This window comes from Sciurus carolinensis, chromosome 11 (assembly GCF_902686445.1).
Source record: "Sciurus carolinensis chromosome 11, mSciCar1.2, whole genome shotgun sequence".
In the NCBI taxonomy this organism is placed as follows: domain Eukaryota; kingdom Metazoa; phylum Chordata; class Mammalia; order Rodentia; family Sciuridae; genus Sciurus; species Sciurus carolinensis.
In genome coordinates this window covers 35,043,153-35,059,550 of record NC_062223.1, presented here as the reverse complement: position 1 = coordinate 35,059,550, position 16,398 = coordinate 35,043,153, and the positions used below count along the sequence as shown (strand labels likewise).

At 38.7% G+C, this 16,398-nt stretch overlaps 1 protein-coding gene and 1 pseudogene across 2 annotated transcripts in view; one reads left to right on the top strand and one right to left on the bottom strand.

The window, feature by feature from the left end:
* Alkbh3 (alkB homolog 3, alpha-ketoglutarate dependent dioxygenase) overlaps positions 1 to 16,398 on the top strand; it is a 34,710-nt gene that overhangs the window by 3,637 nt on the left and 14,675 nt on the right. The window contains exons 4-8 of one of the 2 annotated variants that reach the window (XM_047518670.1): positions 688 to 722; positions 3,975 to 4,019; positions 5,463 to 5,566; positions 7,258 to 7,346; positions 12,891 to 13,100. In XM_047518670.1, the coding sequence (XP_047374626.1) occupies positions 688 to 722; positions 3,975 to 4,019; positions 5,463 to 5,566; positions 7,258 to 7,346; positions 12,891 to 13,100 (483 nt within the window). Of the gene's footprint in view, positions 1 to 687; positions 723 to 3,971; positions 4,020 to 5,462; positions 5,567 to 7,257; positions 7,347 to 12,890; positions 13,101 to 16,398 lie in introns of both variants that reach the window. The other variant, XM_047518669.1, reaches the window with a different exon arrangement.
* LOC124958340 (transcription factor BTF3-like) lies at positions 2,317 to 2,798 on the bottom strand (annotated as a pseudogene).

Below are 16,398 nucleotides of genomic sequence, written 5' to 3'. Positions count from 1 at the left end.
AGTAGATGGTAGAGCTTATGCCTTGACTCGGGCTTGCTTGGGTGATAGAAGTTCTCAAAATCCTAAACCATGCTGTCTCCAGTGATGTTGCAGTAGATGTCTTTGGAATTGAATTGAAATTTCATTTATTATAGCAAAATGCCTCATTCTCTTCTAAAAAAGGAGTAGGTTCTATTTTTTTTGTTTCTTTTATTTACTTTTTTGCTGTGCTGAGGATTGAATGTAGAACACATGTGAGGCAAGTGTTCTATATCCCCAGTCGTCACTCTTTAATAATATGCGGGAAAATAGTTAAAAAATCAGACATCTTGCTGTAGTAATTATTGCATAAATAGTTATCAAATGTCCTTATTTTAGTGTGTGTGTGTGTGTGTGTGTGTGTGTGTGTGTTTTAAATCTCCTTTATGTAAAGAAGGTTTTTCCAGAGTTGTTGGCCAGGGGGAAAGTTGATTAATTGTTGGCCAGGGGGAAAGTTGATTAATTGTATTTTTCTGTGTGCTAGCAAAGGCTGTTCTTGGAAGAGTGGAATTGAGGGTCTCTGATGGGGTAGTGAGAGGTGGAAATAAAAAAGGGATAGTTGTAAACCTGTTTTTTTTTTTTTTTACCAGAAATGAGAAGATATGGTAAGTGAGTGTTCTTGGGGATTAGGAATCACTCCAGGATTAACATCTGCCTGTTTCCTTGCAGGTAGTGCGTAGAGCTCCAGAACCACGCGTGATTGAGTAAGTAACGTGCTGTCTGCTTGTAATTGTTGCCCACAGTGAAAGGGAGAACCTGGGATCTTTTCCTCTCCCTGAATTTTCCAGCTGGATGAGAATGTCTTGATTTTAGGCTTGATTTTAGGCTGGGATGTTCCTATCTCAGATGTCTTTGAACTTGATCTTTTGGGAAGACTTTCTGAATCTGCTGATGGTATGGAAAATGCAACAAGACCTCAGAACATTAAATTTTGATTCTGGTATAGATTTCCTGGCTGTATTTCACTGATATCTGCAGACAGTAAGCTAAAACAACTCTTGATAAAGATGGGGGAATTTTTCCTGAGTCATCTGAATATGGCTTTTTGAGAAGCCTTGAAGTACCATCTTACTAGTTGTGCTTAAGAGAGCTGCTGGCAGTCTAGATGACCTTACAGCCCATTTATTAAAACCACATGATTGTTTCATAGCAATTTAAATGATACTAAATATTCCTCTTGTATTGATCTGTGTCAAAAATGATTCTTATCCAAAATTGGGGAGAGATACTTTGACTTCTTTCCTGCTTCTCAGTTTCCATCTGATATAAATAAATTGTCAGTAAAACCTCTCCTTTTATTCTAGCAAATTAGCTTTAGATGTATGTTCTTACCCATGAGCCATCTGCTATGCTGTTGGGCTATTTTCAGGTTTGCTTGTATGTCATAGAAGAATTTGAAACCAACACAAATGTCAATGTACTTTCAAGGAAAGTGTCTAGTCCTGGCTTTGCCACTAGTTAACTTTATAGCTAATCCTTAGTTCTTTCCATCTCTCTGGATTTTAGTTTCCTTGTCTGTAAAATTAGGGATTTGGACTGTATGTTACTTAAGGCTTAGTCTGGTTCTAATAGTCTTTGATTTAAAAAAAATTTGTGTGACATTTCCTTCATTGATTATAAAGTGAATAAGCAAAACCATAAAACCCATTACAAATGGGACATTCAGGCTGAAAAAAAAATAGGTCGTTGTCAGTTTGCTAGTCAAGAGAAAGACGGCAGAATCCATTCCTGTTTGCCATAGGGTTTGTTAATTCTGGTTACCTAAAGCTATGCAAAAAAAATTTTTTTTTAATATTCAGACGTGGGTTCCATATTTAGAGTGAGCCAGTTTCTAAATGCAGGCCAAAATATATCACATTAAAACTTGTATTCATGCTCACATACCAGGAAATTATGTAGCTAATTCATAGAAAGGTAGTAATTACTGTATAGATGATAACTATGTCTGTATTTTTGGCTCACAGGGTCTATAAGAGGTCGAGATCATGAACAGTGATATTAAGAGCTGTCCCTTTGTACATTTTCTTTTTTTTTTTTTTTTTAAACTAGGCAAAGAATTTTATTAACCTTTGTTTCAAACTTTATTCCCAGGCTTCTTCAGCTTAATTCGCTGCAAAGAATAAATTGTGTATAAGCAAAAACTGAAAAGAGCTGCAGTGTCCAAGTGGTTTGGGCTTAAAAATATTAGAGATCTATATTTTATCAGATCCATAAACAAAACAATTTTAAAAAGCAGTCAATATAAAATAGCAACTCCGTTTACTTCTTCAAGTTTATCTTCTTCAGACGTTGATCAGTTCACTTTGCCTCATTCTTAGAAGCCTAATCAAAATTCTGCACAAGATCTGGAACTTCATCATCATTATCCTCTCCAGTAGCAAGTGGTGCTTTTCCATCCACAGATTGGGCAGAGCTTCAGCCAGTCTCCTTAAACTAGTCAGACTGTCTGCATCAAGCTGGTTTAAGATGCTGGGTAGCATTTCTGTCAGTTGCTTCGTCTCAGTATGGCCTGTAATGGTGAAAGCATTTGCTGCCAGAGATGCCTGAATTTTAGGGTTGTTAAAGTGAATCACTGTTCCTTGTTTTGTAAACATATTCACCTCTTCGATACCAGAGATGTTTACCCCTAACTTCTTTAAGGAGAACTGAAGTTTTTTGTCATCTGCTGTAGCTGTTCTATGAACCACTTTTTTCTTTCTGTGAGCAGTTCCTTTCCCACCAATGCACATTTGTGCCTGCAGTTTGGCGAGTTTTTCCTGGTTCATGAATGTTTCTTTCATCTTGTCGGAGCTGAAATGGGATCGCGCTAGGGACTAGGGTTGGTGCTTAGGGGTTCTCTGGCAGACCCCTTGAGATTAGGCGCACACACCGCGGGGACGCAAGATGGAAGCTAGAGGGAGGCCATTCTCTGTAAGAAGGATCCGACGCGGTTGCCTTGATCGATGGACTTGTCCAGACTGTGCTGCTTTTCTCACGGACCTCACACCTTGCACATCTGCAATATTTCTGTCCTTTTTCACATTTGATTAAATTCAGTAAATTTTATCACCCGTCTGCTGTGTGCAGGCAGTGGGAAACTATACCAACCCATTCCTTCTCCCTAAGGGGACTGTCATCCCCATTTCAAAATGAAATAGACTTGTAAACAAATTGTAATCTTGTATATGGTAAAACAGTAGACATGTATGTGAGGTCTCTTAGTACACAGGATGAGATGGGTAGCAGTATTTGCCTGGATTTAAGGTCAGGAATTGTTTAGAGACAGTGAGATTTTTGAAGGTAAATTAGAATCCTCCATTGCAACCAAGCTGAAGATGGGTTGGGTTAGGGATGCTGGGTGTCAGGGACGCCTTCCAGCTTGCATGGGCCTGGAAATGTAGTGACGTGTTCATTCAGCATATTCTAACGGTTGATTGTTAGAGGACGATGAGTCTGTGGGAGCTGTCAGAGAAGGAGTTAGATCATAAAGACCTTGAAGCCAATTTTGGGGAGCCATTAAAGGAATTTACTCAGGGGAGAAACCTCATTAATGTGTGTCTTTAAAAGCACAGAAGCACATAACCCTGAGATATGCTAGTTATTTACCAAATGTAAATGCACCCCTATTCCAAATTCTCCAAAGAGGAGATACCCCATGCCTTTGTCTCTATTGACAACCCTGTGTGCAGTGGAATATGAAAGAGGAGAATGAGAATTTATTTTATTCCACTTTTGTCTCCATGGCCTGACCCTGTCAGGGCTCTACTTGTCATGCTGTTATGGATGTTCCACCACCTTGCTGCTTATCTCAGTGGTAGAAGAAGATGGGAGTTACGCCTCCCTCATAGTCATAGTGCTCTCATGGTTACGTGATTTTAGTGAGCCAGACTTTGAGAACTCCAAAGGGCAGTCCTTCCCCTGGGTGGAGTGTATTTTTTGCTTCATACTCACACCTGTTTCTTTTGTTTCTTTAGCAGGGAGGGTGTGTATGAAATCAGCCTGGCACCCTCAGGTGTATCTAGGTAAGTGAATCCTAACTTGAGAGGGCCTATAAATATCACCAAGTTATAATCTGTTAAAACAGCGTACTCCTTATCTGAAATAGATTTGTACTTTCTACACCTTAAATTCTTGGGGAATAAGAATTTGTTAATATCTCCTTTTTATATAATATTCTAGTGTGAAAATATTTTCATAACCTCTCTGTCCTATAGTAACTGTTACTATCCTAGCTTCTCAGATGAGGAAGTGAAGCCTGGAGAGATTAAGTCCTTTTATTGCGGTGTAGTAATTTCATATTAGAGTTGTGTCTAGTCTATCCTTTGCTTCTGGCCTGCGAGTGCTGCATTGTATTATCATTGTACTATTTTTTGTGAATTACTTACAAATACTAATTATATAGTATTACATATCATGTTATATTGCTACATTAGGGTGGATTTCAGTAGTTAAAATGTATATTAGGCATTAGCCATTATTTTAAAAACATTTTGAAAACCTCACCATAATGTGTAAGTATACTAAATGTTACTATTAAATTAATGAGACATTTAAAACAAATATATCAGAGCTTATGCATCCAAGTGAGTTGCTTAGAAAGATCTTTTGCTAGACTTTGAAGTCTCTAAAAAGTTCCTTGGTACTGTCCTCCTTATAACCCTGCTCGGAACCTCCCCTTTTTAAGCAAGGTTAACAGCTACCCAGAACCAGTTGTATTATTTTGGTTACAGCTCATTTTTAACTTGGTAATGGCTTCAGGTGAATTTTAAATAATGGAATGCATCTTCAGAGTGAAGATTTGCTCTTCAAGAGAATGTTCCATGGACTTTCAGAACCATTTCTTTGGAAAGATACACAAAATGTTTTTGAGCTAAATTGGCATTGTTAAGATAAGCATGTATTCAGTGAGATAAAGTGTCCTCATTTGTATCTGTTTATTTCCATGTAGTCGTAATGATCTCTGTCTTACCCTACAGTTGTCATAGTGTCTCAGGAGACCACCAGTTGTTAAACTAACCCAGCTCCAGGCATTTATTATTTTTTCTTTTTACTCTTGACAGTGACTTTATGAGATGCCTGTCATCTTTGATTACAGATGAGAAAAACCAAGGTTCAGGAGAGTTGACTAACTTACCCAAGGTTTCATAGTTAAAAGCCATGCTGATAATTTCTGGCTCTTAAATTCTTGGTATTACTTGGTAGTATTCAAATTCTGAGTTGTATTTGAATGACAGTCTGTAAAAGCTCTTGTGCATCCCTTGTCCTTCATTTGGCATAACATGGAAGGAGTTTATTTAACATCTGGAGCATTGTGACCTGGACGATAATTAGCCTTTACTTACTTTGGAGTGGCAAAATGACTTCATCTGCCCACAGGAGGGAGGGTCTAGGTGAACATTCTGCTCAGGGTTAGACATCCTTCTTTTCCATGTTCTTTAGCTAATAGCAGTTCTTTCTGCATCAAGGGTGTGCTTGTATCCCGGCTTCATTGACTTGAAAGAAGCTGACTGGATGTTGCAACAGCTTTGTCGTGATGTCCTCTGGAAACAGAGGATGGGCATCAGAGAGGGTAAGCAGATTTGCGAGACTGCAGGGACGCTGCCTGGTCTCCCTCAGCATGTTCTCCATGACCACTGCCTCTGCTCACCACAGCCAGTCTTAAACAGAGTTGACCAGACACCCCGAGGAGGAGCTGGAAGTAGCTAGCCACAGGGGACAGGGAAAGAAGAAACTCTGGTGAAGGCCCAGAGATCAGGGAGGACATGGTGAGAGTGGAAGGAGCCAGAGGAGGCTGGGTTGGCTGCACTGTGACTGTCACACTCCCTTGGTGTTTATTTACTACCTCTTACTTCCTGTAATGCCAGCTTCCTTCTTTCTTCTTGGAAGGTTCCAGAGTTTTCTTTTTTCTGATCCTATTTGACATACATTCTTTTCCTTTTTTTTTTTTTTTTTTTGGTAGCTTCAAGCCTTGAACATTTTTTTTTTCTTCCCATTTATTCTTACTGACTTTTTATTCTCATTTGACTTTGACCAGAAGAGTCAGTTTCTTCTAGTTTCAGCATCAGTGCTCACTGAACTTGTGAAGTTGAAGCAGAATTTATTACCTGACCTGGAGCCTGCTTCTTCCTCTGTTGGCATCCACTAGCCAAAGCTGCCTGTTATGCCACAGATGGTCACTGGGGGTCATCTGTGCTCTAGCGTCCTCTGTGCCCTAGCATTGTGTTTCCTTCCTGGCACATTGTGTGAATAAATTTTCTGTAAAGAAAGAGGCAGTGTGTCCCAATTTCATTTTTGTTATTCACACATCAGAATAGGAGTCGACTTTTAGGGGGCAGTCTACTCCCAAATCCCAGGAGTTTCTATAGCAAGGCTTTGGTTACATACTTGATCTGTCATTCAAAGTAATTGTTAATTTTAAGCAAATTTTAGTTAAGTAACTCTCTAATCCTTGGTTTTCATAGCTTTAAAACTGAGCTAATAATAATATCTTATATGGTGGTTGTGTTAATGAAATGAGATAATGCATGATAAATGCTTAACTGAATGCCTGGTACATAGTAAGTTGGCCTTTGCAAAGGTCGACTGCCTCATTTGCTTATTTGGCACTGAGGCTTAAACTCAGGATTTTGCACGTGCTGAGCATACACTTTACTGGTGAGTTGCATCCCCAGTGCTGCTGCTGCTTAGTTTTGTTCTTATTGTGGTTGAAACTGATATTAGTTCTGGGAAAAAGAGCAGATCTATAGATAACTTCCTCTTTAAATAAATTCATACATCAAAAACTTCTGGCTAAAACCAGCTACATGGTATAGTTGGTCAGAACACTTTTCCTTCATTTGGAATCAGAAGGGCTTATGCACTGTTGAACACGGGAGTGAATGCTTTGTCTTGTTTCTCACATGGGCATTGGCGCCCACAAACTCCTGCTTTCAAGGGCCCAGGCTTCATTACTGTCTTTTGAGACTCTTGCTTTTATCATCACCAAAACAAACAAGTCATACGTTCTCATTGCAGAGCCTTTGTTCAGGCTGTTTCTGCCAGCATGTCTTCTCTCGTCTTTTCTTCCTTACTAGCCCTACCTATCCTACTTGCCAAATCCCAATATGTCCATGAAGGAGGAACCTGGGTCAGAGTCCATCCCTCTCTTCCTTTGTGTTTCTCCTGACTGCTTTCACATTGCAAGGCATAGAGTTGCTGCACAGTAGGTACACCTTGAATAGCACTAAACCATCTCAAGAGCCCCTGTATTTTCTCTCTTAGATATAACTTATCCGCAACCAAGACTTACAGCATGGTATGGAGAACTTCCGTACACTTATTCAAGAATCACTATGGAACCAAATCCTCACGTATGTTGAAATATTGGTGTGATTTTATAGACTATATGTTGTAAGTTTTGAGAACTATAGAGTAACAGTAAACTATTTTGCAAAGGTACATGAGGGTTCCTAGTTCATAAAATCCTCTGGGTTTGAACATTGAGACTTTGTGCTTGTCATCCTTGATCTATAAATGAGCTCAGGATGAGCAGAAACTGGAATAGAGTAAACTGGCACTGGAGTGCAGGATTTCAGAACATGGACTATTTCTTCTGATACCTTCCTTCCCCAAGCTTTTTGGCTGTGACCCTTCTGTGTACACCCTGGTACACATTTGTTGTGTGGCTACATCCTTATGACTAGCCGGTGAGGTCAGAATGTCTTTTTCTATTTCTCAGACTCCTTTGCTATTTGTGAAAAAAAAAAAAAAAAAAAAAAATCTGGCTTTTGTTTTTTGTTTTTGTTAACTTTATGCCTATATTTCTCAGACTTCCAACTTATTACCACTTTGGCCTGTTTTTGCTGTTTTTTTTGTTTTTTAAAAATTTCCATGACAGTAGACAAAGATATTTTAGACTATAAATTAAGCTCGTCCAGCAGATAGAATTAAGATCCAAGAAATAGCTTCCTGTTTAGTTCCTGGAATCTTGCCTTTGGCAAATAATGTTATGCTTTATTGAAATAGACTGAAGAAAATGGAGTTTTGCTTGGGGTATTTGGATACACAGGAATGTGACACATTTTGGAACTTCTAGTAATATGTAAACACAAACCACCACTTTACTAAAATGTTCACAGATAAAACATTGCCTGGGATATTTTTTACAAAAGAGGTATGCTTTGGTTCCTAGGGCTGTATTTAGAATGTGACCTAGGGAAGTCTTGAGACCCTTTGTATCTGAGGTTGATTTGGAAAAATGGAGAGACTTGAATTAGTTCAGTTCAGCATAGACCACTGCCCTTGTTTCTGTCAGAATTAATTACCTTCTTGTCCACAGCCACAACAGAAGTTGGGGATTGAACAGGCTGTGAGGAAGAAGGTCTTTCAGTTAATCTTTTAGAACAGGATTTATCAACCTCAGTGCTGCTGACATTTTGGACTGGATAGTTCTTTGGTGCTGGGCTGTACTGAGTACGACCTCCAGTGGTTCCTCTCGCACCATTATGACAACCAAAAATGACTCCAGACGTTGCCGCACATCAGCTGGGGCATAACTGGCCACAGTAAGAGGCACCGTTTTAGAGTTAATGGGTCATATGAGATTTGCTGAATAAAGTTTCTTATTGCCTTTCATTCTGGGAACTTTTTTTTTTAATGTAAGTAATATGTGCTTATTATGCAAAATATAGAAATTGCAAATAACATAAAGGAGAGTACTAAATTTTTTTTTAAAATTTTTTCCCACCTGGTGTTTTAGTTCCAGTCTTTTTTACTTTAGACAAAGATATGTAAAGGAATTTCCTATAAAAATAAGATCAATTATGTTTCATTTAGCTATATATCATTAACATGCTTTAGTGCCATTAAATATTCTTCTTCATCGTATTTAAAAGCCACATAACATTCCATAACATTCAAGCAAGCCCCTTTTGTTGGACATTAAGATTGTCAAATTAGAATTCTTTAATCTGAAATTTCTGTGTTTATTGCTAATAGATTTAGTTTATTTATATACTATCTTGAACAAAATCAAGAGTTGCCTCTTTCTCTGTTTGTTTTTTTTTTTTTTTTTTTTTTTTTAAAGGAGGATTCACAACAAGTGTGCATGTTGGGGTACTTGTTTAATTTTAAAATCATCATTACCTCAAGCTTAATATCCCATAGAGAAGAGGCAGGTTCAGTCATAGGTTTTAAATTTGTTTTATAAGATTTGATCAAAGTGAATCTTACATGGACCCAATAGGTAAGCCAGATCCAAGTATTGCCTGCCCGGGAATGCCACTCAGAACCACCTCTCTGGTACCAAGGATTCTGCAAAACACTGTTGGAAATCTTTTTCTTCTGTGATTTTTGTTTTCTCATACTCTTTTTCTCAAATGTCTTTTAAGGATAGAATGTCTTCACTGAACAGTGCGATGACGCTGAATTTTAATTTAGACATTCAGTTCTGAAGAATCTGTATATAGAGTATTGGTTAAAGAGTCTAAATTCATCCTCTAGTTCATTATCCCCGTTTTTCTTCCTTTTTCTCTACTTCACTACCAAAAATAACCAAGAAAAAAATATATACCCACTTCAAAATGTAATGTAAACTTGATGTTATCACAGTGCTCAGCCCCTAAGTAAATCAGGGAGGTGCTAATTAGATTCACAGTCACATTATAGAAACACTACCTGTCTCTTTTATATTCTTGTTTTTTCTTGTTCTAGTATCTGATCTTTATCTCTATGAAGATGTTTTTTTTGTTTATTTATTTATTTTTAACGTTTACATAGGGTAATGATGTTTATTTTTTTTCCCTTCCCCCCCACCCCTCCCACCCCTCTTTTCCCTCTATACAGTCCTTCTTTCCTTCATTCTTACCGCTCTCCTTAGCCTAACTCTAAACCTAACCCTAAACTTAATGCTAACCCCTCCCAACCCCCATTATATGTCCTCATCCACTTATCAGCGAGATCATTCGTCCTTTAGTTTTTTGAGATTGGCTTATCTCACTTAGCATGATATTCTCCAATTTCGTCCATTTGCCTACAGATGCCATAATTTTATCATTCTTCATTGCGGAGTAATATTCCATTGTATAAATATGCCACAGTTTCTTTATCCATTCATCAACTGAAGGGCATGAAGATAAGTTTAAAGCTGTAAAATAAACAGGAATTACAGATTGCTGACATTATTTTTGGAATTTTACTTTGAAATTTTTCTCTTGAACATTGGTTAGTTTAATAACATTTTTGTTTTATTGATCCAAGTTTTGTTTGTTGTCACTGTTTATTTTTTTTAAAAATGTTGTGCTTAGGATGTAATGCTGATAACCACAACAGGATTCCCAGCTTCAACCATAGTTTCCATGTCAACAAGTGGTGCTCACATATGCTTCCCAGGCGCTTTTACCTGACAGTAGCCATGGGTGATACTCAATAATGTTCGCTTTGCCAAACATCTGTTCTGTCACTACCAAACGTACACAGACATTTGAGGAGTTCTCCAAAGTCACAGTCTTAAAGTAGAAGCCGTGGATCCCTGGAAGGTAGTCTGTGAGACCTTTTAGGGGGTATCCACAATAGTATTATTTTTAAAATAATATAAGACTATTCGATATTTGCACTGTGTTGAATTTGCACTGATGGCACAAAAGTGCTAGTGAATAAAATTGGTGGCACCATAGCATGAATTAAGCATTGTCACCAAGCTGTACTAGCAGTCATTGTGTTCTTTACCACCATGCACTTCCAGTTTAAATTTTAAAAAAATACTGACTTCATTTAAGAATTTTCCTTCATGAAGCAGTAAACATTGTTAGTTTTATTTAATCTTGGCCTTTGAGAACATGTCTTCCTACTAGTTGGAAGAAACCTCTGCTACAAACCAGAGAGCGTTTGTGTGAGCTAAAAGCTGAACTAGCTGCTTTTTTCATGGACTGTTGTTATTTAGAAGAACAAGAAGAAACAGACTGGTTATTCAGACATGAGTGTTTAGTACCCATTTTATCATAAATGAATGAAGTTAGTGTCACTTCAAGGAAAACAACAGGCAGAATTTATTATTATTAATAGAAGTTGAACTTGGAAGCAAAAATTAGAACTTCGAAAAACTAGTATCCATTACTTTAAGCCTGACCTCTGTCCATTACTTAGACTTTTCTGACGAGATCAGTTAGAGTATTAATGGATGTGATTTTTGTTGTTATATAATGAAATGTTTCAATGTATAGAAGATATGTATATAACTCAGTTGAACTAACATTTTTCATATGACCCAGGGGGATGTTACAAAATCATAAGAGTTAAGGTTCCATTCAAAGTACAAGCTAGACCAATGGGTTTGAATGCAAAAGAATACAAAAAATTTGAAATGGTTTCAGATGCCACATGTTAACCTTTAAGAGCTCAGCCCTTGTTGAGTTTTGAGGGAATATTGAAGAACACCTACAATTATTTATTTATTTAGGTACCAGGGATTGAACTCAGGGGCACTCGACCACTGAGCCACATCCCCAGCCCTATTTTGTATTTGATTTAGAAACAGGGTCTCACTGAGTTACTTAGCATCTTGCCATTGCTAAGGCTGGCTTTGAATTTGCAATCCTCCTGCCTCAGCCTCCCCAGCCACTGGGATTACAGGTACACACCACTGCACCCAACTGAATGTCTACAGTTATTTGAAAGGACTATAAACTACAAATTTGTTTGAAGTTAATTTTTTTCATACACTTCAACAAAACCAGTATATTTTAACATATTGAGTGCAGAAACATAAAAGAAGAGTTATCTCTCCTCTATACATTAAAGAGATTTGAAAAACACTTTTTTGCCTTACAAATTATATTTATAACAGAATATTTATATTAACATGCAATGGGTTTGTTATTGCACTTAAAGTTGACCTATAATTTAAATTTTTCCTTCTCTTTCTTTCTTCTTCTGGTGCTAGGAATTGAACCCAGCACCTCACATATCCTAGGCAAACTTTCTACCACTGAGCCGTATTCCCAGCACATCAGTTTTAATATGGTACATAGCAATAGCAATAACCCATGTAAACAAAGGTTTTTTGGGTCCTCAATAATTTTGATAGCATAAAGCTTGAAAAACACTGTCCTAAGGTATCTATAGAGCCCTTGAGATTTTTGGAAGATGCAGAATTCCAGCATATACAAATTGTGCTGACGGTAGTTACCAAGTACAGCTGCACACCGGAGTCAGCTCCCTGTGGAATGCGTAGCCAGACAGTCCAAAATACCACCTACCTCAGTGAACTCAGGGCACAGGAGGCAGGGCTTGGTATCCCATGAAGTCTGCTGGAGTTCACAGCCCTTACAATGTTCAGAGCATGTCATGATTCCTTTTGTATAGAAAAGAATGTTTGTCCCTTTCAGATTCTGTTTTAGGAAGTTTGCCACTCGAGGTATTAAATGTCTTTTTTAAAAAAACAACTCTACCCTTGAGGATCAAATAAGAATAGATTGAACAGAGGGGCACCCGGCAGGAAAGTTCTTTCCCTCCTCAGACTTCTCTCTGGGTCTGTGCTACTTGGCTGCACATCAACTTCACTTGCCACCCTAATAACTTACCACAGGGACTGTTGACATTTGCTTTTTGGTGAGGGCCATGTATTTAACATGAGAAAGATGAGATGGGTAGACAGGCCCTGATCGTCTTGACATTGCTATACCAAATTTAGTACTTTTATAACATTCCACAGGTTAACTTGCTTCAAAATTGAAATGATTGGAGGAATTAGACCAACTTTTCCTGCCTTCTGCTCACTGCATTCCGTGGGGTTTGCTTATTCTATGCCCCTATTTATAACTTGACTGATTTTGCCCTTTTTTTCTGTTTTTCCATGTGGCTGCCAACTTGTGCCTTATGTAACTGTCTCTGCCCTGTCCTTGGCCTGTCGACTACAGTGGCATCCTGTGCTGAGCACCCTGAAGAACCGCATCGAAGGGAACACTGGCCACACCTTCAACTCCTTACTCTGCAATCTGTATCGGAACGAGAAGGACAGCGTGGACTGGCACAGCGATGATGAACCCTCACTAGGGAGGTGCCCTGTCATTGCTTCGCTCAGTTTTGGTGCCACCCGCACTTTTGAGATGAGAAAGAAGCCCCCACCTGTAAGTATTTCTTTTTATTCTCACCCTGCCTCCTATGATTCTATGAAGAAAGCAGAGCTCCTAAAAGCTGTCTGCAGATACAGAGGATCGAAGTATGTGTGTTATTGATGAAACATTTTCGACTGATTGCTTGCCTATGGTAAACTTCTGGTTTCCAAAGTGCCCATTCATTCATTTATGTATCCATCAGGAATGCCCACACTCCCTGTGCATTAGGGGCTCATTTCCACTGAAGGAAAGGACTGGCAGTTCCTGTCCTCGTGGACATCATTAGTGGGGGTAGATGGATACTGCTCATTATTCAAATAATTGCAGTTGTGATAAATGCTGTGATGGAGGGCTTATAGGGTAACTCAAGCCAGTGGGGGCAAGAAGGGGAAGTAAAGAGCTTCAAGAAAGATGTCCCCGAAGAAGCCTTCATTTTACATGCTCTTCACAACAGCACAGGCCTTGTGCTGTGAGAATGTCATGTGCAGCTTCGTTCCTCCTTAGCCTTCTCCTGAAAGATACATGAACCTGGGACTCTCTCAGAGAGGGGAAACTGAAGCCAGATTATCAGAGGTGATGGTCTAAGTTCAGGTAGAAAAGCAGTGACTGAACTGTGTAATGATTTCAGTTTTTCATCCAGCTCTTACCTAACTTACATGATATTTGATTCCAAGGCTATTAATTTTTTTTTTTTTTTTACTTTTTTTTTTTTTTGATCTTAGGGATTGAACCCAGGGCCTTGTGCATGCGAGGCAAGCACTCTACCAACTGAGCTGTATCCCCAGCCCCAGCCCTAATTTTTTAAAATCAAAAGTGTAGAACCTCAAGACAAAGATAGAAAAATAGCTGGAACTCTAAGAAAAGAGTAAACTTCCACCAAATTGTCCTCTTTCCAGGGTTTGTGTCTTTTCTTAACCAAGGTTCCTGATTATTCAGCTTGCAACATTAAACCAGACCCAGTCAACTGTGGAGGCCAATAGGCTGATTTTGAATATGACCTAATCTAGGCCACATCCTCATTAGTCACTCAGTGCTGAGTCTGTTCTTCATCAGATATACTTCTCTAAGAATACAATTAAGGGGCCCTGGGCTGCCTTCCTGGGCTGTATTGGGTTTCCATGCATGGTATTTTGAAGCATATTGAGTTATTCTTCATGTATGCCATTAAGCACCTTTTATTGGTATAATTTCCCTTGATTAGTTTTTCTTTGCTTTTGTTTACATAGAAACTTTGGTCATTGTTGGCAGGGGATTATCTCTTGCCAGTGTCTTGTCAGTTTGTTCCCTTAGCACTTGAATAGCCTATATATTGTCACTGGCAAGCAGCCTCCATGTGCTCGGAGTGCCACTTAAGAATCAGGCTACCCAGCCTTTGCTGGATTCTTGTTAGGTATGGTTTATGTTCACAGGCACTTACTTAGTTAAATCCCAAATTCGTACTTGTAAAGAATTCATCTTGCCCTTAATAAGATTGCTGCTTTATGAATTGCAAAGAAACATTGTGTCTCATTATTTAAGTTAAGACCTTCTCAAGCTAGACACATGGAACACCATCATGATACCAGGCATGGTCCTAGGAGCTGGGCTCACCTTCCTCCTGGAGCTGTCCTGCCAGCCTTCTGACTGGCACACAGGCTTCAGGAATGTCATCTGTAGTATAATCCTTGTCTTTAGTGCTTCACAGTTATTTTCTTTGTTGCTAAGTATTTAAGTACTCAGTCACTATTTCTTTACACACATATAGTCACTACCACCACCCCGTTGGGAAAAAATGTGGGACCTATTTATAGAATGGAGCTTAAAAATTCCTAAAGTATGCCTTCTGGGTAGTTAGTTTTACCTTACAAGCAGTTTCCTACTTGTAAACATTAACAATATTCTGGTGCCCAGAAACACCCCTTTCTTTCGCCTCTCCAGGCAGTAGAAGCTCTTGACTTTCTCATATAAAAACCTAATACATGGCAATCAATAGCTATTTCTTGGTAATATACTTAAGTTATGTGACAGGTTAATGGGTGGACAGAGACCATTAAAACCACATGCAGCATTGTTTCTGTGGACAATCACTTAGAACAAAGAGAAAGACCGCCATTTTGAGGTTCTCTTTTTCTTAGGTTTCTTGGAGTTTATTTTCAGAAACACCAGTGAAAGTGCAGTCCATGAAACACTCAAAAGCCCCTTCATTGTCTCCCTGTAGCGAGGAATCTGCACTGATATAGATGCTGATTTGATCAAAATGTAACTCTAACAAATAAGAAAATTTGTTGAAGTCTTGAAACAATGCTTTGTTGAGGAAAGGGTTTGAGAAGAAATATAAAGATGTCAGTACTGCAGATTGTTGACTGTAGGAAGTTTCAGCTCCTGACCTAGTCCTAATTCTCATCGAATGTGTTGCAATTTTTTTGTATCTTCTCAATTCTCTCTTTCGTTTAAGATGGGGAAATTGATATATTGAAAATTGTAATCACACATCAGTGAATGTGCATTAGAAGCTCATTCTTGGGTAAGCAGGACACAAGTTGAAGTATTTGAAAAGACATGTTCAGGTTTCATGAATAGATTCTCAAAAATCTGGGCTCCACAATGTCATTCAAGTAGTAGGGCAGGAGCCTTTCTTTAATTGGCAGCCATTAGGGTGTACATCTTCAACTTATTCTAATGATCCTTTTGAAGGGAAATGGTTATTGAAAATCTCTGTCTACTCTCTAAACTCAGGTGATAGCTCTGGGAACATAACTCATGATTCATACTACCCAAGGTAAAGCATAAATTCAAAAGTGTAAATTAGTTTAACCTTCTGTGTGGGATTTGTGGGAGTCTGACTTTCTGTAACTCTTAGGAACATATCACAGAATGCTGCCTTACGTTGTAATTGTCATGTCTGTCAACAAGACACTTGAGTACTTTAAAGGTTGTGGGAAGGAACCTTCCAAATTCCTGTTCAAGAAGCTCATACCTCTTTGACTTGAGTCATAGTTTCTCATCTGAAGCAGACAGAGGAGTCACAAGATTCTCTGCACTTCATGCAAATATGCAGTTTTGAGACAAAATAATTTGTTTTGGGCTACTTTCAAAGAAAAGTAGTCTTGAGTTTTTAAAAATTCAAACTCCTCCTCCCTTGCAGCAGCCGTTGGTTTTGCAGTTAGGCGCAGCGAGATCTCTGTAACTACTGATCTTCTGAGAGCTGCCGCAGCTCCGCAGGATTTCTCCGCAGGCTGAGACGGGAAGGTGACCTTCGTTTCCTAGGCACCAGCACCCCCTGATTTGTGCATTTGACTGAGTCTGATTCTCGCACACATCATTCCTGGGG